At 46.9% G+C, this 22,758-nt stretch overlaps 1 protein-coding gene across 3 annotated transcripts in view; it reads left to right on the top strand.

Annotated features, from left to right (window-relative positions):
- Positions 1-6,334: 6,334 nt before the first annotated feature.
- Positions 6,335-22,758, top strand: part of DHX37 (DEAH-box helicase 37) — a 41,419-nt gene continuing 24,995 nt past the window's right edge. For 2 of the 3 annotated variants that reach the window (XM_043979155.1, XM_043979154.1), the window contains exons 1-6: positions 6,335-6,521; positions 9,436-9,605; positions 10,620-10,732; positions 12,596-12,950; positions 18,025-18,173; positions 22,318-22,410. In XM_043979155.1, the coding sequence (XP_043835090.1) occupies positions 6,362-6,521; positions 9,436-9,605; positions 10,620-10,732; positions 12,596-12,950; positions 18,025-18,173; positions 22,318-22,410 (1,040 nt within the window). In that variant the 5' untranslated portion in view covers positions 6,335-6,361. The remainder of the gene's footprint in view (positions 6,522-9,435; positions 9,606-10,619; positions 10,733-12,595; positions 12,951-18,024; positions 18,174-22,317; positions 22,411-22,758) is intronic. The other variant, XM_043979156.1, reaches the window with a different exon arrangement.

The raw sequence follows: 22,758 nt of genomic DNA, 5'->3' as shown, positions 1-22,758 counted from the left end.
AAATTGTAAGCTCCTTGAAGACAGGCACTGTCTTTTGCCTCTTTTTGTATCCTCATCACTTAGCACAGTTCTTGGCACATAGTAAGTGCCAAGGCAGAAACAGTCTTTTGCTTCTGTTTGTATCCCAAGGGCTTAGCCCAGTGCTTGGCACATGGTAGGCACTTAATAAATGTCGATCGATAGTAGGTACTTAATAAATAAAAAATATAGTTGTTGAATCCAGAACTGAAGAACCATTGAGGTAGAGCTTGAAGAGACCTTAGGGGCCATCTGTATCATCCAAGCCTCTGTTTACATCTGAAGAACTTAAGCCCTAGAAAATAAAGTGACTTTCCCAAGGTCACACAAGCAGTAAGTGGCAAAGTTGGGATTCTAACCCAGAAGCTCTAAACCCTCCCACCCACAAGGGCTCAAACCCAAGTTGTCCAGAAGGAGTTTCATGCATTCCCTAGACACTTATGAAGTGCCCACTTGCCAGTTTGATGGGAGAAGTACAAACTGTAGATAAGGCAGGATCCCTGCCCACCAAGTTCTTGTGAGTAGAAGGTCAAGTACAACTATTCAGGCTAATGAGGAAATGGGCTTTGCATGACTTCACATCTATACTAGAGATCATGTTTACCTTCTCAAGGGGTAGGCAGGGGCAAGAGGGAGAGAATTTGGAATTAAAATTAAAAAAAATGTTGAAAATATTTCTAATTGTAGAAGGGCATTCAAGGTGGAGGGGATACAGCCTGCTGGGCTGCAACACTAAGTATATGGGGAGGAGAATAACATAGGAACAGGCTTGGAAGGGTGGAAAATGCCAGATCCCGGAGGACCTTGAATGTCAACCCAAAGGGGTTTGACTTCTACCTGAGTAAAAGAATGACGCGAACAGATCCTTGGGTAAAATTATTCAGGCAGCAATAATAAAGATAGATCGGGGCAGCTAGGTGGCGCAGTGGATAGAGCACCAGCTCTGGAGTCAGGAGGATCTGAGTTCAAATTCGAACTCAGACACTTAACATTTACTAGCTGTGTGACCCTGGGCAAGTCACTTAACCCCAATTGCCTCACCAAAAAGAAAAAAAAAGAAAAAGAAAAGAAAGAAAGAAAGAAAGGTTGAAAATTATCTTTACATGTTAACTGGAAAATAATAAAATACTTTTTTAAAAAATAGATGAAAGGGAACAGAATGGAAGCAAGACGATGGGTTGGGAGGTTTTTGCAAGAATCTAGGTGGGTGGTGATGGGGACCTGTACCAGGGTGGTGGGTCCCTCTAATCCTAGAGCCACCCTTCAATCGTGAACCCCAATAAACTAGTCAACAAGCACTTGTTAACATGCTGCCCACCTCCTGATAGGAAGGTGGACTCAGAATGCACTGCGAGACATTTTTTTTTACCACAACCAATGTGGAAATTTGTTTTGATTGACCATATATGTTTGTAAGGGTTTTGTATTTGTCATATTCTCATGGGATTGGATCAGAAGGATGAGAAGGCAGATGTTGATTGATTAAAACAAATAGAATATTAAAAAAACAAACAAGCATCTAAGTTCATCATAAGTGCCTGGCACTGTGCCAAACTGGGGATGCAAAGACAAAAATAAAATAGCCCCTGCCCTCAAGGTGTTTACATTCTCTATTCAAGGAGATGACATGCCCGTGTCTAAGTAGACACACACACACACACACACACATATATAGGCATTTAAATATGAGGTAATTTAGGAGGGGAATAATATCTGGGGAAGGTTGGCCCCAGCTTGGCAATTGAATGAACTTTGAAGGAAACCAGGGACTGCAAAGGGCCAGGTAAGGGGGATGTTTATTTCAGGCATGTGAGACAACTTGTGTAAAAAATGAAGGCAGTGGATAAAGCACTGGCCTTGGATTCAGGAGGACCTAAGTTCAAATTTGGCCTCAGACACTTGACACTTACTAGCTGTGTGACCCTGGGCAAGTCACTTAACCCTCATTGCCCCGTGCAAAAAACCAAAACCAAAACCAAAAGAATGGAGGCAGGAGATAGGAGGTTGTGGGTCAGAAGTAGCAAGAAGGCCCACTGGATGGACCATAGAGTTCATGATGCAATGTATTTCTTATTGTCATCTAGTTGTGTCTGACTCTTCATGACCCCATTTGGGATTTTCTTGGCAGAGATACTGGAGTGGTTTGCTGTTTCCTTCTCCAGTTTTCTACCATCTAGCTGCCTCCAAATTCAGAGAGGGTGTCCCTTCTCTCTAACTGTGCCCAGACAAAGCATGCCCAACTGTATACTGGAGAACCCTACAGGTCTGGCCTCATGGTAGAATCTTACATTCCTCTAATGCTTTCCTTGATAGTTTGGTAGTCAGGAAATCTGGGCCATAGTCCTGACCCTGTTATTTCCTTTCTCTTATTCCAGTTTCCTCATGCTCTTCTAGGACAGTAAGTTCCTTTCACTTTTTTTTTGGGGGGGGGTTGTGGGGGAAGGAAATGGATATGGTAGGGTGGGATGAGTCTGGACCCTGTGATTTTATATGTTCTACACCAGGAAACTCCTGGGATGAAACATTCTCCCAGCCCCAGGCAGATCTGCAACTCACCTGAATTTTTTTCTTTTTTAAAAATTCAATCATTCATTCATCTATCTATCCATTTATTTGTTTGTTTTTTCATTTTTTATTTATTCATCTATTTATTCCTTTATTCATTTGTTTATTTATTTATTCATCCATCCATTCATTTTACTTATTTATTTTTAAAATAATAAACATTTTTATTTATAGTTTTGGGTTCCAATTTTTCTCTCTCTTTCCCACCCTCCCCGTACCCCTCCCTGAGTCCACAAACAATCAGATATGGGTTATACATGTATGATTATGTAAAACATTGCCATATTAGTCATTTTGTATGAGAAAACTTGATCAAAAGAAAAAAATGGCACAATAATATTCCATCACCATCATATACCATGGCTTGCTTAGCCATTCCCCAATTGATGGGCATTCCTTTGATTTCCAATTCTTAGCCACCACAAAAAGAGCTGCTATAAATATTTTTGTACAAATGTCACCTGAATTTTTAAGGAAAGTTGCCTCAGGCACCCCAGGTTAGGTGCCTTGTGAGTGGTGGTTTGAGCTAGTATGTATCAGAGGGGAACTGATCCAATCCTCTCTCAAATGAGAGGATGTGTGCAAAACATTTTGCAAGCCTTAGAGACTGATACAGATTAATGTCCTTGCTCTGAATATGTGCTTAACAAATGTAGAAATTTAAAAAAATGCAAATGATAAAAACTGCCTGCTCTCCCTCACAGTTGTTCTGAGAATCAAATAACATTGTTTTGTTTCATTTGGGAGGAAGACGGGGTAGAAATAATTTTTTCATTTTACAGATGGGGTACTAAGGGCTGGAGTCTTGCCCAAGTGAGAATCCTGGGGTTAGAAGCCTAGGACAAACTGAAAACCATCTTGCCTGGTGGAGAGAGGTCAGCAGACAAGGACTGAATTCCCTGCTCAGCCACGAACTGTGTGACTTTGGGCTAGTAATGACAACCTCTCTGGGACTCCGTTTCCTCCTTGGAGACTAAATTGTCTCCAAAGTCATTTCCAGCTATGCAGAGCAGGAAGTGGAAGTCTTGTTTGCTGGGAGAAAATCTTTAATTTTATCTTGTTTTTAAATTAGCAGGCATTTATTTTCTCTCCCCTGACCTTACTGTGTGAGAAATGATTATCAATAATAAGAACAGGGGCAGCTAGGTGGCGCAGTGGATAAAACACCGGCCCTGGATTCAGGAGTACCTGAGTTCAAATTCGGTCTCAGACACTTGACACTAACTAGCTGTGTGACCCTGGGCAAGTCACTTAACCACCATTGCCTTACAAAAAAAAAAAAGAGCATAAAATAATAAGAAGAAGCAGAAGCAGATGAAGAAGCAGGAGGAGGATGTGGTAAAAAAAATATGAAAGTTTTTTAACAGTCGGTTAGGATAACTGAAAGACTCCAGTTTTTGAAGGACCACCCTTTTGGGGAGGAGACCAACAGTCCGCCTGCTGCGCACGTCAGACTGCCTGCTACGCACTCGACTTCCGGGGTGGGGAGAACGGAAGTGGGGATTTTTCCTGCTCTGAGAGTCTCCTGGCTGCGCTGCACAGGGAGACGGGGACTGGAGTTGGACTCGGCCCGGCTCTCGGTTAACAGCACATGCTTGACTGGTCTCTCTCCCCAAAAGTGGCCTTGGGTTTTTGGTGAGTTTTATGCAGAATATAGACTAAGCCTAGACGTAAGACGATTTGTATTGTATTTCTACTTTCCTATCCTTCTAATCAACATCACCTTGTGACTACCATACAATAAAGGCTCTATCTAGAAAACCAGAAGCTCCTTCCATTTACTAGTCTGGGAGATAAATTAAGGGAAAGGTTAAGTAGGGGAAATTTATGATCTAATATTTATCTTTTTATCTCACAAGGAGAAGGAGATTATCAATAATCTTGGGGAGATTCAGAACTTCTCCCCTTCTTCCAAAGCCCTGACTTTTAGAAGTCCAGTTTCTCTTGGATAATATGATTGCACTGAATCTCTTCTTCATCTTGATCACACCCATCCCAAGCTTAAGGTGGGGAAGCTTATTGTGTTCTACTCGACTTGGTTGGAGACAGATTCTTTTATCTTCTAGTTTCTCAAGGGAACCCTCTGCGGAGGGGAGGGTATTGAAGAGGAGGACATTCTTTGAATTGACAGCCCAAGGCCAAGCCTGGGTCAATTTTGGGCCCCATTGACCACCTATTCTTTTCTTTTTTGGGGGGGAGGAGGGGCAGTCAGTTGGGGTTAAGTGGCTTGCTCAGAGTCACACAGCTAGTGTCTGAGGTTGCATTTGAACTCAGGTTCTGCTGACTACACAGCCAGTGCTCTATCCACTGTGCCACCTAGCTGCCCCCATCACCTATTCTTTTTTTTTTTTTTTACGGGGCAATGAGGGTTAAGTGACTTGCCCAGGGTCACACAGCTAGTCAATGTCACATGTCTGAGGCCAGATTTGAATTCGGGTCCTCCTGAATCCAGGGCCAGTGCTTTATCCACCGTACCACCTAGCTGTCCCTCACCTGTTCTTTATAAACTCTGTGCCCACCACCATGATTGTCTTTGTTCTGAGATAGCCAAATGACCATCCTTTTATGAAAAACCTGCTGACCTTATTAATAAAATGACTAAATTACCTAGAAAAGATGTTGCTCACATTTTTAATCGTTACAACTGAAAAATAAAAGGCCTGCGTTGTAAATATCCATAGTGAAGCAAAAACAAACTCCCACATTGACTATGTCCAAAGATGCATGCCCATTCTGCATTTTGAAGTCATTGCTGCTCTGTCAAGAGGTTAGGAATATACTTCATGATGCATCCTTTGGAATCATGGCTTTCATTGCATTCATCAGAGTGCCTAAGTCTTTCCAAGTTGTTTTCTATCACAATGTTGTTATTCTATAAATTAGCTTCTGCTCACTTCACTCTGCATCACTTCATACAAGTCTTCTAAAGGTTTCTCTGAAACCCTAGGGTGTACCTTAGGGTGAAATAATATTCCATTACATCTATATACCATAATTTGTTAGCCATTTACCTACTTAATAGACAGCTAGGTGGCAGTAGGTAGAGCACCAGCTGTGTAGTCAGGAGGACCTGAGTTCAAAGGCAGCCTCAGACACTTCCTAGCTGTGTGACCCCGGTCAAGTCACTTCACCCCCTTTGCCTCCGTTTCGTCATCTGTAAAATGAGCTGGGGAAGGAAATGGCAAAGCACTCCAGGATCTTTGACAATTAAACTTCAAATGGGCTCAGGAAAAGTAAGACGCGACTGAAACTACAGAACAACAACTATGTGCCAGGCATTGTGCTAAGGGCTGAGAAAACAAAAGAAGGCAAAAGAAGGTGCCTGCTCTGAAGGAGCTTACAACCTGACGGGGGATCCAATGCGCAAACAAATATATTCAAAGCATGTAGGAGGTCATTAGCGGGGAGAAGGCGCTGGAATGAAGAGGGGATGGGAAGGCTTTCTGGAGGAGATGGGATTTCAGCTGGACTGATAACTATCAGTTCCACCAAAGACGCCCAGTGCTCCTGCTTTCCCCTCCACCGCCAGCCCTCGTCCATCCTTGTCCACTTTACTGATCAGCGGTGAGGGAGGGACCCTCAACCTCAGAGCTCTCCTTTCCCACAAGCCTCAGGTTTCTGTCCCCGCCCCCAGCCCTTCACGCACCTTCCCTCATCCCTCTCTCCCTCTTTCGTCAGTTTCCACTCCGCAATTCAGGCCCCGCCTCCTCGCTCGCTCCGTAGCTCTCGCGAGAGCAGGAGGCGGAAGTCTCGTGCTTTCCGGTGCTGGTGCCGTCGCATGTGCGTGGTTTCCGTGGCTGCCACCGTCGGGGCTGCGGATCTGAGAACCGGCACCATGGGGAGGCTGCACCGGCGCTTCAACGTCAAAGGACGGCAGCAACCGCCGCCGAAGCCCGAGCCTGAGCGGCCGGACGTCCAGGTGCAGCTGGAGCTGGACGGTAAGGGCTCCCGCTCGTGCCTTCCCCTCTTGTCTTGTTTTGAAGCCGCAGAGAAATGCGAGGGGTGAGTGACCCTGGACCAGTCACTTCCCTCTGAGCCAACCAGACGTTTCGGTGACCCCCTGGGTGTCTTTATGGCTCTATCAGGGGTGTCAGCACTCCCCCAGAGTTGGGGGAGACCGTGGGACCTGCCGCCACAGGTTTAGAGCTAGAAGGCGTCTCAGAGGTAATTTTTTGGATGAGGAAACTGAGGCCAGGAAGGTGATGTGGGCTTGCCCAAAGCTATTGGTGGCAGTGCTGGGGTTTGGAGCTAAGTCCCGAGTCTGACTCCAATATTCTTTAGACTGAGCTCTTGAGTAGGGAATGTTTTTTGCCCTTCCTTGTACCCCCAGTGCTTGGCACATAGTAGGCACTGGACTTAATGACTTTCCACTGAGCTATGCTGGCCCCCAGACTGTCCAGGCCAGTTCAGGAATTCCCTTGTACAATGCCTCTGAGGATGGGGGCACTGACTGAGCAGCCCCTTCCACTCGAGCCTTACTGCTTTCCCTCTTTTTAAGACCGAATCTTTGTCTCTGCAGCTTCCTCCCATTCTTTCCAGGACCAGACAAAACAAGTCTTCATCCCCCTTCCAGACTCTTGAAGGTTTGCTGTTACTAACCCCTTCATCACTCCCCCACCCCCCACCCTAACTAGTGGTCTTCTTTTCTTCATGTTCAAGGTGACCCATTGGCTTTGGCTGCCCCTCTTCTGGGTCCAGGGTCCAGGGTTCTGGTGCTGACACCCTTTCGGCCCCTCTTCCTGTGGTCCCTGCTATCCCCGGAATGTGGTGCCCAGAACTGGCCACTTTATTCCGGATGCAGCCTCACTGGGCAGAGAGCAGAGAGTTCTTCTCTGTCCATTTGTGGTCCTGGACCACAGGCCTCTCAATGCAGCCTGAAATGATCATCCCTACAGTGCTGGGCAGCATCACACAGTGGACTGATTGGGAGCTTACATACCCCTAAACCTCCATATTTTTCATTGGAATTGTTATCTGAACACAACTCCTTGTCCCTGAACCTCATATGTGTGTATATGAAGGTGTGTCTGTGTGTGGATGTACATACGGGTATACATTTGTCTGTGTGTGCCAATGTATAAGAGGATATGGGTATGTGTATGTTGTGCATATACATACACGCATACGTAGAATTCCTCGCATGTATTATTTGTGGGCTTATATGCACACAGTGACTCAGTGGATTGAGCACCAGGCCTGGAGTCAGGAAGACCTGAGTTCAAATCCAACCTCAGCTGCTTCCTAGCTCTCTGAGGCTGGACAGGTCACTTAACTCTGTTTGCCTCAGTTTCCTCATCTGTCAAAAGAGACGGAGAAGGACATGGCAGTCCACTCCAGTGTCTTGGTCAAGAAAACCCCAGATGGGGCCATAAAGAGTCGGACATGAACAACAATATGTACACACATGGGTAGATTTGCCTATGTATATGTAGGTGGTGCAGCCGATAGAACGATGGGCCCGGAATCAGGAAGAGTGAGTTATAGTCTGGCTTCTGACTGCTACTGTGTGACTGTGGGCACATCACTTAACCTCTGCCTGCCTCAGTTTCTTCAGTTGTAAAATGGGGATAGTAATAGCACTGCCTCCCAGAATTGTGAGGACCAAATGAGATATTTGGGAAGGGCTTTGCAGAACTTAAGGCATTGTGTTAAATGCTGATGATTGTTATTGCTATAGTTATTACAAAAGTGAGAGCGATCTCTTAGGTCATGATCAATTAACAAAAATGTATGTACATGCTAAGCTAAGAAGCAAACCAGCCCCTGCCCTTAAGGAGCTCCATCTAAATCCTAAAATGGTTCTAACACTTGTTTTTTTGTTTTGTTTTGTTTTTGCAGGGCAGTGGGGGTTAAGTGACTTGCCCAGGGTCATACAGCCAGTAAGTGTCAAGTGTCTGAGACCGGATTTGAACTCAGGTCCTTCTGAATCCAGGGCCGGTGCTTTATCCACTGCACCACCTAGCTGCCCCCAGTGCTACCACTTGGACCCCCTGGCTTTAGGGGTTGCTGCCCCAGGGATGCTGCTGCCTCTAATCACTGGCTTCCTGCTTCCTAAGGGGAAGGAGGCAAAGCTGCCTCTTGCTTTCCCCTGTCCAGGGTCTTCTGCATCATGTCATGCCTCAGAGAACCTTCTACTTAGAGACTGAAGGGACAGCTCTTGTTTTATAGATGAAGAGCTGAAGCCGTTAAGGGCCTGAGGTTAGGCGGGTGGTAGGCATCAGAGGTGGGATCCAAGTGGTTTGCTGCTTAAGCTCTGCTCCCAAGTGACATGGAGCCCTTAATGGCCCTCTGGGGAGTCCAGCCATTCCGCTGGTCCCAAGTCCACCTAAGTTTATGGTATCTCCCAGCCCAGCTCCCTCTTCCACAAGAGCAGCATAAGCTACTTTATTGGAGGCGTTGCCAAAATCTAGGTCAGCAGGGGGCAGCTAGGTGGTGCAGTGGATAAAGCACCAGCCCTGGATTCAGGAGGACCTGAGTTCAAATCTGGCCTCAGACACTTGACACTTACTGGCTGTGTGACTCTGGGCAAGTCACTTAACCCTCATTGCCCTGCAGAAAAACAAAAACCCCAAAACCAAAATCTAGGTCAGCCCCATATCCAGCATCCCCTTAGTTTCTCTACCCAATTAGTTACCTCATCGAAACAGGAACATAAGGTTGTTCTGGTATGATTGGACAATTGGTCCTTCTCATATACGATCCTTCCCAATATTCATGTCTTGCTGTCTACCTGCTTGGGCTCTGGGGGCAAAACCAGACTCTGGCCCTGCCCTTCTGTGCCAGGCCAAGCCGACCAGCTGGATCCTGAGGCCTCAGTGGGCTGTGAGGACTCAGGCTTGGGTATCCTTCCAGACAGGGCCTTGCTAAAAGGAGTGGATGAGAGCAATGCGCTTGTCCTGCCTGGACGGAAGGAGAAGAAGAAGAAGGTTGCGCCCAGCACCAAAAAGGAGAAGAAGCCCCTGACCAAGAAGGAGAAGAAGCTGCTGCAGAAAGTGTTGGAGCAAAAAAAGAAAAAGACCGAGGTAGGACCCTGGGTGGGGTGGGGGTGGGGGGCCACAGCTTTGTGCCACTTCCAGCCCTGACCCCTCACAGGCCTTTAAAGTGCTTGTTGTGTAGATGGTGATTCTTTGTAGTTGTTGTTTTAAAACCTCTCTCTTGTCAGTTTTGGAGTTTTGGTGTTAAAGTTCCAAGGCCCTGGGGCAAGTCACTATCCTGTTATTATTCTTTTAGTCGTTCCTGTTCTGTAGACTGATGCATAGGGGTATGGAATAGTGGCATTTTGAATAAAAGGATATGAGCTCATCTTCTATTCTTAGTTTCTCTAGCAGGGTGGTTCTCTGTCATTGGTAGATGGTTAATAAGTCTTTGGGTGAATGAATGAATGAATGAATGAATGAATGAATGAATGAATGAATGAATGAATGGAATGATCCATTGAATGATCCAATGATCCTAAGAATGGAATGATTTGATGGATGGAAGGAAGGATCCAATGAATGATCCAATGACCCAATGAATGGAATGGTCCAGTGAATGAATGAATGGATGGATAGAATGATCCAATGAATTAATAAACAAATACTTCCCTAGTGACTACTGAACCACTGAGTATGACACCCCGTGCCTGGGTTCAGCTCTTGTCAAGTTCCTGGTTGTGGTTACCCTGACCTAATGTATTGCCCATAGGACTTGAGAGCCAGCACTTGCCTCTGGGAGTGGGGCTGGTAGCTGCCTGCCCTGGCCCCTCCTCCCTGGGGCTGGGGGCTAACTAATTCCCCAAAGCCATCTCCCCAAAGGGCCTGGGATAGCCCAGCCATCTTCCAAACCCATCTAGAAAGAAAATCATCCCCAGGCCTGGCTGTCTCCTGCTCTGTCCTACAGGGTGTCAATGGGAGACTGTTGGAATGTTTCCCTGGCTGTTCCTCTGAAGTTCTCACCTGATGTCTCTTTTTTTTCCCCACTCACCTGAAGGGGTAGGGAAGGGCAGGAGCCCCATGTGTGTAACACCCTCATTTCTCTCCCCCCTCCCCTTCCAGCGAGCAGAATTACTACAGAAGCTGAGTGAAGTCCAGGCATGCGAGGCAGAAATGCGGCTTCTGTATACCACCTCCAAACTGGGCACTGGCGAGCGGATGTACTGCAGCAAAAGGTGAGGTGCCCTCTGGCTGGGGCCTCCTCCCACCCTCTGGGAGAGCCCCGTCCAAGCCAGGCTCATTCTGAGTGTGGAGTGTCTGCAGGTGCTAAAAGGGAGCACTCCCCGGGGAAATCACGTTGGGAAACGTATGTCCCTGTCTGTGATTGTGTGTGTGTGGGCATGTGTTCGTGTTGGAGAGGGTGTGGATGGATGTCTGTATTTTTCTGTAAATCTGAGAAAAGTTTCAGGGCTGATGAAAAGAATGCTGGCCTTGGACTGGGTGGGACTCACTAGCTATGTGAGCCACTTCACCTTTTTATGTGCTCATGAGCCTTAGTTTCCTCGCTGTGGATCATATTCCTCTCGTCTCCCTAAGGTTTGTTCCACGTGGTACCTCTTTGGGGATCTTACAGCAACCTGTGAGTAGGTGCTCTTCATTTTACAGATGAGGAAATAGAGGCACAGTACCTGCCACAGAGGAGGAGCTTAATTATGGCTGGTTGATTAGAAAGGCTAGGTGGGGGCAGCTAGGTGGCGCAGTGGATAGAGCACCGGCCCTGGAGTCAGGAGTACCTGGGTTCAAATCTGGCCTCAGACACTTAACACTTACTAGCTGTGTGACCCTGGGCAAGTCACTTAACCCCCAATTGCCTCACTAAAAAAAATAAAAAATTTAAAAAAAAAAAAAAAGAAAGGCTAGGTGACTTACTCATGATAAGAGATGGCATTTGTATAGGACTTGCAAGCTTACAGAGTGCTTCACCAGTATCTCAGTTAATCCTCACAATAACCTTATGTGGTAGGTGTTACTATTCCATTTTGCAGTTGGGGAAACTGGGGCAAACACATGAAATGATTTACATAGCTAGTGAGTGTGTGAAGCTGGATTTGAACTCAGGTCTTCCCGACTCCAGCCCCAGGGCCTTCCCCGTCCACAACTGTGCCACAAACCGCCTATTCAGAGTCACATAGACAGGCAGGGTCTGAGGCCTGAGGCAAGATTCAGACCTAAGGGTTCTGACTTCAAGTCTGGCACTCCCCCCAGCATACCACACGACCTGCAATCAGGCTATGATCCAAATCAGTTATTGTTACTAACAGTAATAATTAACTTTGAGCATTACTAATAGGAGGAATACAGTGGATAATTTAATTATTAACAATAATCAACTTTTCTTAACCTCTACATCAGTGATGCTCCTGGGGACAAATGTATACACGCTGTTGAAATGTCAACGGTGGGCAAGAAGAAAAGGAGGCTCCCTGGAGAGGATGGGCTTCCAGGCAGTATGGCCTGATAGCGAGTAGAGCTGGGAAGACTGGGCTTCAGTGGTGCCTCGGATGCTTACCAGCTGGGTGACTCCCTGGCAAGTCACTTAATCTGTCTCAGTCTCAGCTTCCTCACCTGTAGAAGGAGGGGTCTGGATTTGAGCTCTGAGTTCCCTTCCAGCTGGAAATCGCATGTCCTAATGTCCCATGCCCTATACCTGGTTTCATTTTTTAAAAATATCTGGTGTGGGGGGCGGCTAGGTGGTGCAGTGGATAGAGCACCGGCCCTGGAGTCAGAAGGACCTGAATTCAAATCCAGCCTCAGACACTTGACACTTACTAGCCATGTGACCCTGGGCAAGTCACTTAACCCCAATTGCCTCACTAAAAACAAAAATAAAAATATTTGGCGTGTGTCTGTCTGTCTTTGTAGGCGGGGGGAAGGAAATGGGGAGGGGGATGTTTTAGTGGTAGTGCTGTTGAGAACCACAGGATACTGACCACGTAGCCAGTGTGTCTGAGCTTAGGTTCAGATTCAGTTCTTTCTGCCTCTCAAGGTCACCTGGCTCTGTCCCTTGATGCCTGTGATTTATCCACTTGCTCTTCCAGGAAAACAGAAGAGACTGGCCCCGGGGGTCCGGAGAAGATTAGTAGCCTCAGTGGGGCCAACAGAAAACGACGGAGACAGCCTTCCAAAGAGGAATCTGAGTCCTCCAGTGAGGCCGGGGCCGAGGCTGAAAGTGAGGCCGAGGCTGGGAGTGAGACCGAGGCTGGGAGTGAGGCCTCAGAAAGCCTGGCAGCGGCTGGTCATGAAGAGGCTGAGCCGGCAGTGACTGTGAAGCCTGCTGAGCCTGCTGCCAAGGACAAGAGTTCTCTCCCTGGCAGCCAGCCTCCCTCCACTCCCCAAAAGCCCTCTGCAAAGCCGGCCATTTTCGTCCCTGTGGACCGCTCTGCTGAGATTCAGGTGGGTCTCTGCTCTGTGAAATGAGCTCACTGGGCGAGGTGACTGGATCGTCAGTTCCGATGCTGTGATCCTGTTGGGATCTCACTGTCTTAGGATGCTGGTTTAAGGGGCACCTGAAGTTTTGCAAAGCCATTCACACCTTGCCTCTTCTGATCTTCGCCATCACTCTGCAGAGGAGGCACTGCTCTGTTTCTTTTACAGATGAGGAAACTGAGGCAGAGGCCTTGCCTGTGGTCACACAGCTGTACATGTCTCAGGCAGGATGCAGACTCAGTTCTTTCTGACTCCCGAGTTCAGCTGGCTCTCCTCTGGGCCTCTAGCTGCCTAACATTTATTACGGAGCCACAGGTAGACCCTTAATAAGTGACATGGGTGGAACTGGAGCGAGAGCAGTCAGAGCTAGGACGTTCCCAGAGAACCTGCCGTTGTGGGGAAAGGAGGTGAGCCAGCTGGCACTGTCTAAAAAGTAAGGATGCAAAGTTGCGTTGAGGTCACCTTTTAGGGCCAGATCCGGATTCTTCCCAGGAGTCCTCTGCTTTGTCAGTGCCCCAGCATCCACAAGAACTCTGGGCAGTGGTTCCCTGACATTCTCTGAGGCTCTTCCTCCAGCATAGTCAGCATTTGTGCTGAAGGAAGGAGATCTTTCCTAGGGAGTGAGCTGCCAAAGAGCGATCCTGACAACAGTAATAATAGTGTATTCTTTTGGCCTTTCCACATTAAACTGTGTAAAGTGCTTCACACAGGCTGTCTCATTTTGGCCTCCCAGCATTACCCTAACGTGTGGGTACCCCGGTATTTTATCACCAGGTGGCAGGCTCCGAGATGAGGTGACTTGTCCATGGTCTCCCAACTAGTGAGTGTCAGAGACAGGATCTGGAAAGGACCTGGTCAAAGCATCTCTAGGGCAGCTAGGTGGTGCAGTGGATAGAGCACCGACCCTGGATTCAGGAGGACCTGAGTTCAGATCTGGCCTCAGACACTTACTTACTAGCTGTGTGACCCTGGGCAAGTCACTTAACCCTCATTGCCCTGCAGAAAGAGAGAGAAGCGGGTTGGGGGATGGGGAAGGCCGGGGAAGAAGGCAGACAGGCATCTCTACTGTATCATATCCAGCCTTTGATTAAAAGCCTCCAGGGAGGGGGAGCCCTGTAGCTTTTGAGGCAGTCCATTTCCACTCTGGGTTAACTTCGATTGTGAAGTTTTTCTTGATGTCAAGCATAAATCTTCCTTTTTGCAGCCTTCACCTCTCACTCTTGGTTCTTACCTCTAGGGCCAAATAAGAATTGAAAACATATATTAAGCAACTGCTATATATGTAGATATCAGGCACTAGGCACCAAGCTAAGCATCAGGGCTACAAAGAAAGGCAAAAAGACAGTCCTTGCTCTCGGTCTAATGGGGGAAACAACATGCTACCAGCTATGTAAAACTAGATAGATAGATACACACACACACACACACACACACACACAAAATTGGAGATAATCAACAGGGGGATAATCAGCCAAGATCAGTCTGTATCACAAGTGACAGAATTTCAGATGATTGAAGAAAGCTGTCTTCCTCTCCTCAGCCTTCTCTTCTCCCTATTAACATCCCCAGCATGGCCTAAACTAGGTCCCCTTTGCCATACTGGTTGCCCTTGTTGGGATGTTCCAACTCATCAATGTGCTTTCTGAAACAAGTGCCCAGAACTGAATACAATACTCTAGGTGCACTCTGACCATGTAAAGTGAGGATGGACCATCATCTCCTGGAAACTAGGCCCCTCTTAATTAATGTACCCCTAATCTAATGAGATAATTGAATGGGGATACCCACTGGGTGGGTGTGTTATAGAGGAATGGGTTGGATTTTTTTTAACTTTCTTTTTTTAAAAGTTTATTTGTACCCTTTGATCCAGCAATACCACCGCTAGGTTTATATCCCAAAGAATCCCCAAAAAGAGAAAGACCTATTTGTACAAAAATATCAAAGGAATGCCCATCAACTGGGGAATACAAGCCGTGGTATATGATGGTGATGGAATATTATTGTGCTATAAGAAATGACAAGCTGGGCAGCTAGGTGGCACAGTGGATAGAGCACCAGCCCTGGAGTCAGGAGGACCTGAGTTCAAATCCCGCCTCAGACACTTAACACTTACTAGCTGTGTGACCCTAGGCAAGTCACTTAACCCCAATTGCCTCACCCAAAAAAAAAAAAAGAAAGAAATGAAAAGCAGGATGATTTCAGAAAGGCCTGGAAAGACTTATATGAACTGATTTATAGTGAAGTCAGCAGAACCAAGAGAGCATTGTACAGAGACAGCAATATTGTTTGATGAAGAATTGTGAAATGACTTAACTATTCCCAGCAATACAATGATCCAAGACAGTCCAAAAGGACTAATGATGAAGCATACTATCCACCTCCAAAGAAAGAACTGATATCGATGGAACACAGACTGAAGCATGCTATTTTTCACTTTCTTTCATTTTTTTCTTTTATTTAAGTTTTCTTGTATAAAATGACTAATATGGTAATGTTTTACAAAATTTCATATATATAACCCATATCTGCTTACTGTGACAGGGAGGGGGAAGGAAAGGGAGGTAAGGAGTAATAAAATTTGGAACTCAAAACTAAATAAAAATGTTATTTTAACAAATGTTTATTTTGTTAAATATTTGTCAATTACGTTCCAAAAATTTTTTTTAATTTCAAGTTCCAAATTCATTTCTTTCCTCCCTCCTGCCCCTTCCTAACCCATTGAGAAGGCAAGCAGTATATCAGTTATACATGTGAAATCATGCAAAACATTTCTTGTATTAGTCATATTTTTTAAAAAAGAAAGAAAGAAAATGAAGACATACCTTAATCTGCACTCATACTCCATCAGTTCTCTCCCTGGAGTGGATTGCATTTTTCATCGTGAGTCCTTTGGAATTGTCTTGATTGGAGTAGCTAAGTCTTTCACAGTTGATCATCATTACATTGTTGCTGTTAGTATGTACAGTGATCTCCTGGTTCTGCTCATTTCACTTTTATCAGTTCATATAAATCTTCCTAGGTTTTCCTGAAACCGTCCTCCACGTCGCTTCTTATAGCACGATAGTATCCCATCAGAATCAGAGATGGCAACTTGTCCAGCCATTTCCCATTTGATGGGCATCCCCTTCATTTCTAATTCTTTGCCACCATAAAAGAAGCTGTCATATTTTTTTACAAATAAGTTCTTTTCCCTTTTCTTTGATCTCTTTGGATTAGAGACCTGGCAGTGGGATTGCTGGTTCAAAGGGTATGTGTAGTTTTATAGCCCTGTGGACATAGTTCCAAATCATTCTTCAGAATGGTCAGACCAGTTCATATCTTTACCAGTAATCAGGTCACACAGCTAGTAAGTGTCAAGTGTCTGAGGTCATATTTAAACTCAGGTCTTCTTGAATCCTGGGCCAGTGCTTTATCCACTGGGCCACCTAGCTGCCCCCCATGTCCTCTCTAACGTTTATTGTTTTCCTTTTCTGTGATGTTAGCCAATCTGATAGGTATGAGGTAGTACCTCAGAATTATTTTAATTTTCATTTTTCTAATGAGTAGTAATTTAGAGCATTTTTTCATGTTACTGTTGATAGTGTTACTTTTCTTTTGAAAACTACCTGTTCGTATCCTTTGACCATTCATTCATCGGGGAATAACTCTTATTTTTTATGAGTTTGGCTCTGTTCCCTATATATTTGAAAAATGATGCCTTTATCAGAGAAACTTTCTGTAAATTTTTTTTTTTACTTTTTTTCACTTTCCTTCTAATTTTGGCTTCATTGGTTTTGTTTGTGCAAAAAACTTTTAATTTCAAAATTACCCATTTTACTTCATATGATCCTTTCAATCTCTTGTTTGGTCATAAACTCTTCTCTTATCCATAAATCTAATAGGTAAAATTTTTCCATGCTTCCCTAATTTACTTATGATATGACCCTTTATGTTTAAGTCATTTACCTGGAATGAGTTGAATTTGAATTGGATGGATGCCCAGATTCCTTCCAATTCTGAAATTCTGTGCTTTTCTCCAACTAGTCACTGAAGTGACCAGTAATAGAAATATCAAGGCTTATGTCCTAGAATTCCTAGAGTGAGGGGCTAGTATGCTTTTTTTTTAAATTTTTTTTTCCCAGGGCAATGAGGGTTACGTGACTTACCCAGGGTCACACAGCTAGTAAGTGTCAAGCATCTGAGGCTGGATTTGAACTCAGGTCCTCCTGAATCCAGGGCTGGTGCTTTATCCACTGCACCACCTAGCTGCCCCTAAAACTTTATTCTTGAGGTCAGGGAAAGTAGAGGTCATCTATGCCACCCACCCCCATTTTATACCGAAGAAACTGGGCCTCAGAGATGGGAAGTAATTGACAGAGGCAGGATGTTAACCGAGGCCCTCTTATTCCCAAGCCAGTACCAGGCTTCCTGCTTGCCCTGTCTGCCAGTGGCATCCCTTTTTACAGATCATAGTGTCCTTTCTCGATGCAGAGGATTGTCCTTTGGTGTATCTGCTTCACAAACTCAGATTCCGCACTTGGGTGTGCCCTTTTCTTTACGGGGGGGGGGGGGCGGGGGGGGGGCCTGCCTCTGCTGTTTGGATCCTGGCTTGGAGAACTTCAGTTGGGATGGCGTGTTTTGGGGGGCTGACTCAGACGCTGGCACATTGTGGCCAGAGTAAAGGTCTCTCCCACCCTTGCTCAGGTGAAGAGCCCAAGGGAGCCAGTGTCTCATAAGAACAGAGCAGGAGACAGTGCGGTGTCGTGGGTAGGCAAGTGAACAGAAGTCAGGAGCATCTGCAGGCTGTGCAACCCTGGGAATATCACTTAATTTCTCTGGGCCTCAGTTTTCTCATCTGTCAGAGGAGGGGGTTGAACCCATTGGCTCTAGAGTTCTCCCTGCTCTAAATATATGATCCTCTCACATTTACGTGCCTCAGTTTCCTCATCTCCAAAGGGGGCAGGGGTAGACCCAGTGGCCTCTGAGAACCATCCCAGCTTTGGATCGGTGCTTGTTGAGCCCCATGAGTCTCTAGATGTTGCTACTATTGTTTCTTTGGCAGGAAGCCCGACTCAAGCTCCCCATTCTTTCAGAAGAGCAAGTGATCATGGAGGCGGTAGCTGAGAACCCCACTGTCATCGTGTGTGGGGAGACAGGCAGCGGGAAGACCACCCAGGTGCCCCAGTTTCTGTATGAAGCCGGGTATAGCAGGTATGTGCCAGAGGACGCTCTCGCAGGGCATCTCCTGCCCTGGCTTCCCAGGTCTCCAGTGGACGTGCCTCCTAGAAGCTCTGCCCAGAGCCAGATTCTTTTGTTTTGGTTTTTTTTTAGTGAGGCAATTGGGGTTAAGTGACTTGCCCAGGGTCACACAACTGGTAAGTGTCTGAGGCCAGATTTGAACTCAGGTCCTCCTGACTCCAGGGCCAGTACTCTATCCACTGCACCACCTAGCTGCCCCGAGCCAGATTCTTTTGAGGTCTTTCTTTCACGGGAGACACTTTCGCACAGAGAGGATTTGCTTCTCAGTGGGACCCATGGATCCCCGCTTCCTGGGGCCTTGCTAGGGACGACTCAGTGGGTAATGCTTAAAGGGTGGGGAGAAGGGAACCATGGCAGAGAAGGTTGGGTCTGGGCAGCCTCAGCTTCCCCACCTGGCACCATCTTCCCAGGCCGCCTCGTGGCATCCAGGGGCACCAGGGTCCCAAGGGCTGGCTCTGGTGGAAAGACTGAGAGGACCGGCCTTACCCTACAGTTCTGTCTAAAGGTTGTCTGGCCAAGTTCAGAAAGGCTCGTCTCTGCAGGGAGCTTCCCAGCATGAAGCTGTCTGGCCACCCAAGCTTATAAAGGCCCTTTACTGAGGCATAGAAAGGTTAGGATAACCTGTGGCTGTGCGGGGGGCTCTGTGGACAAGCCAGAAATCACCAAGGGCTCCAAAGAAGCCAAGTGATAATAACTTCGATCGAATCTTTGCCCTGGTCAGAAATGGAATCATTTGGTGGGGAGGGAAGCTTAGCACTTGACAATTATTATCTCATTTGATCCTTACAACAACCCTGGGAGGAGGTGCAATTATTATTATCCCTCTTTTAAAAAATGGATAAACTGGGGCAGCTAGGTGGCGCAGTGGATAGAGCACCAGCCCTGGAGTCAGGAGTACCTGAGTTCAAATCCGGCCTCAGACACTTAACACTTACTAGCTGTGTGACCCTGGGCAAGTCACTTAACCCCAATTGCATCACTAAAAAAATGGATAAACTGAAGTGGGCAGAAGTGAAGTGACTTTCTCAGAGTCCCCTGGTTAGTAAGTGTCTGAGGCTGGTTTTTTTTATTTTTTATTTTTTTGGCAAGGCAGTTGGGGTTAAGTGACTTGCCCAGGGTCACATAGCTAGTAAGTGTTAAGTGTCTGAGGCTGGATTTGAACTCAGGTCCTCCTGACTCCGGGGCTGGTGCTCTATCCACTGCCACCTAGCTGCCCCCCTGAGGCTGGATTTGAACTCGAGTCTTCCTAAGGCTAGGCCTGGGGCTCTCTGTACAATGGTGCCCCCAGCAGCCTCAGCTATGTTCTCCTTTGTTTTCACATCTCTTCGTTTCCCTTCCCCTCCCAGAGCACCTTACAATCCCTCATAATCATGGGGTTTTTTTAAAGGGGAAGAAAAAATAGTTCTGCAGAACTAAACCAAGATATTATAAAGTCTGATGTTATATGTATGCAGCGTTCCACACCCATGGCCCCTAGCTTCTGCACAGAAGGAGGGCAGGTACCTTCTCATGTTCCTTTGGGGCCAGACTCGGTCAGTAGAACAAGCACTGAAGTGTCTGCTGGGTTCAAAGTGCTGGGGATACAGAGACAAAAAGGAAGCGGAGCCTGTCCTGAGGGAGCTTATATCCCACCAGGGCATGAGGCAATCCATACAAATTTGTGAAAGGTCAGATCATCAACAACTAGGGGTTGGGTGGGGGCTTCGCAGAGGAGATGTCCCCTCAGCTGAGCTTGAAGGGAGGCTTCTAAGAGGCAGCAGTGAGAAGGGATGACATTCCAGGCATGGAGAGCCTGCCAAAAGGCAGGCTTCAAAGAAGCCACGCCCCTTCCTGTGTTGAGAAAGTCAGCTGTGGGTCTCAGCTGGGCCCCAAAATAAGGATTACAAGAAGCCTCTACCTGGGTTTCCACTTTTCCACTAAGAAATTCTTGAAACCGCTTTAGGCCGATCTTAGCAGGGCATGGCGGAAAGAATGCTGAATTTGCGATCCCAAGCCCTGTCTTTGAATCCTGGCTCTGCTGCCTCCTGCCTGCGTGACTTTGGGCATCAGCTAACCTCTCCAGGCCTCTCTCTCCTCGTGTTGGGAGGGAGGGAGGTTGAATTCACTGACCTCCAAAGCTTCTTAATAGAAATATGTGACTTGTATTACATAAACATCATGTGTGTGAGAAAATAATGGTTTGGGGGGGCCCCACTCGAGGGAGCCTTGCCTGACCTCTTAAGGCCAGCCCAGAGTCAGCCAAGTTGGAGCTCAGACTCTGAATAGAGACAACAGAGATTAGAACCACACCTGCCCAGAAGCTTTGGCCTCAGAAGGTCTGTCTTTCACAGACCCTGAGCAGCAGGGCACTGCCCACTTTGATTTGGACCCCCCGCAAGTCGTGCCAGTCAATGGACTTGAATGTTGCTGGCCAATTAGCTTGGGTCAAGGTGCAGTGACCCACCTCTGCCTGAGAGAAGATAAAATCCTCAGGGAGGTGGGGGGGGGTTGAGCTCACTCTCTCTCCCTAGCTCTCGCTCTCTTGACTGTGATGCTGGAGGAGGCAGCCACAAGCCCCCCCCTCCCCTTTTTCTATCTAGGTATGTAGGGATTCTAATTCTGAGTAATGTGCTCTCTCTCTCTTTACTAACATTTAATATGCCGTAATAAATGCTTAATGAAGGGGCAGCTAGGTGGCGCAGTGGATGAAGCACTGGCCCTGGATTCAGGAGGACCTGAGTTCAAATTTGGCCTCACACACATAACACTAGCTGTGTGACCCTGGGCAAGTCACTTAACCCTCATTGCCCCTCAAAATGAACGGATGGATGGATGCTTAATGCCCCAAACTGGTACAGTAGCCTCTAATTTATAAGTAGCAATATATCAGAAACCCCAGCTCAGTTCTCCAATATCTTAGGACAGGGATAGGCACCCCCAATATATTTCAAACGACCCATATGATATCATCACATAAACATCACATACGTTAGGCTCTAAATATATGATCCCATGTAACAGCATTTATATGCTACCCTTGGGGCATTCGCACGCCCCAGCCGTCTTCCCTGGAGACAGGTCATTCATGTGTTGTTCCATTCAGTGAATGAACATTTATTAAGTGTCTATTTAGGAGGCAGCATAGGGACTCTGGGACTACAAAAACCATATAGGAACTGTCTCTGGCCTTAAGGAACTTGCCTTCAAATGATTTCAGCCATGCGGTGGTTCCTGCTAAATCCTTGCCAAGAACTGGCTCTCTCAGTCCTGGTGTGCTGGGGTACACGAAGTTTCTGGGAATTTCTTCTCATAGAAGCACTCAGTTGTCACTGGGCCCCCGGTGGTGCACACTCCCTTGCTCACATCGATGCTTGGCTGTAACATCCCGTCCTGATGGAGTCAGCCTCTCACTGAGTGGTAAGGGCGTATGCTTTTGCGACAGAGGCGGCCCCTGGTTTCCTGACACTCAGTGTGTTCTGGTTTGCTTTCTCTCTGGGTGTCATGGAGCACATCCTCCAACTGAATGTCAGCTTCGTGAGAGCAAGGAGATGTTTGGGGTTTGTCTCTGTATTCCTAGCACCTCTCTCAGTGCCTAGCACACAGCAGGCATTTAATAATTGCTTCTTGGAATGAATCGCATGGAGCAAATGCCTTTGTGTTCCTTTTTCCCAGAGGATCACTTGGGCCATGGCTTTTTCACACAATCTCCTCTGGATTATCCGCACTAAGGAAAAGGAAAAAGGCCCAGACCATCCAGGTGTAGCTCTTTTCACTCTAGATCACACACCCTTCTTTAAAGCAGCCTGTTTGTCTTTCATTTCTGTCTTGCGTGGTTGGGCTGATGATTCTTTGCTAATGTACCAGTCTGGGGAGGGAAGGGCTGTGTGAGAACAAGTTGTCTCCTCTACCAGAACATCAATTCCTTGAGGACAGAGACCGTATGAGTTTTAGTTCTCTATCCCCAGGGCCTGGCATACAGTTGGTGCTGGGGAGTTGCTGTGGCCATGCCACTTGTGGATCATGGAGATGGCTCTGTATCATACCGTTTGTGGAATACTCACTGTGTTTGCTCAGGAGGAAGGATGAGCTTAGAACTAATTCTCTCCCTTTCACCAAGCAGCGACGGCCTCATCGGCATCACCGAGCCTCGCCGAGTGGCCGCCGTGGCCATGTCCCAGCGGGTGGCCAAGGAGATGAACCTTTCCCAAAGGTGAGAGGGAAAGCTCAGGTTCTTCCTGGTCTTGCAGGAGCATTGGGCTGGGGGCTGGGGAGGAGGTAGAAGGAGAGCAGAGCTTGGTTCTTTTGTATCCCTTTTAGTTAGTTTAGTTAGGAAGCTGTCTCCAGTTCTCGGTCTGACCCAGTTCGTATGGCATTAACACAGCCTTCGTTAGAGCACTGATCCAGCACCTCTTCGGGCTCAGCACCAGGCCAGCCCCCCACTCCCACCCAGGAGAGTCACAGAATTCCATTGTCCAGCCCATAACATGCCAAGAGGCCCCAGTGAGGAATATGGCAGCCCTTTGGCTAATGGGACGTCAGGCTGCCTGGAACAGGGAGC

The sequence above is a fragment of the Dromiciops gliroides genome, chromosome 1 (genome assembly GCF_019393635.1).
Source record: "Dromiciops gliroides isolate mDroGli1 chromosome 1, mDroGli1.pri, whole genome shotgun sequence".
NCBI classification, from domain to species: domain Eukaryota; kingdom Metazoa; phylum Chordata; class Mammalia; order Microbiotheria; family Microbiotheriidae; genus Dromiciops; species Dromiciops gliroides.
This window is presented reverse-complemented; position numbering and strand designations above follow the sequence as displayed.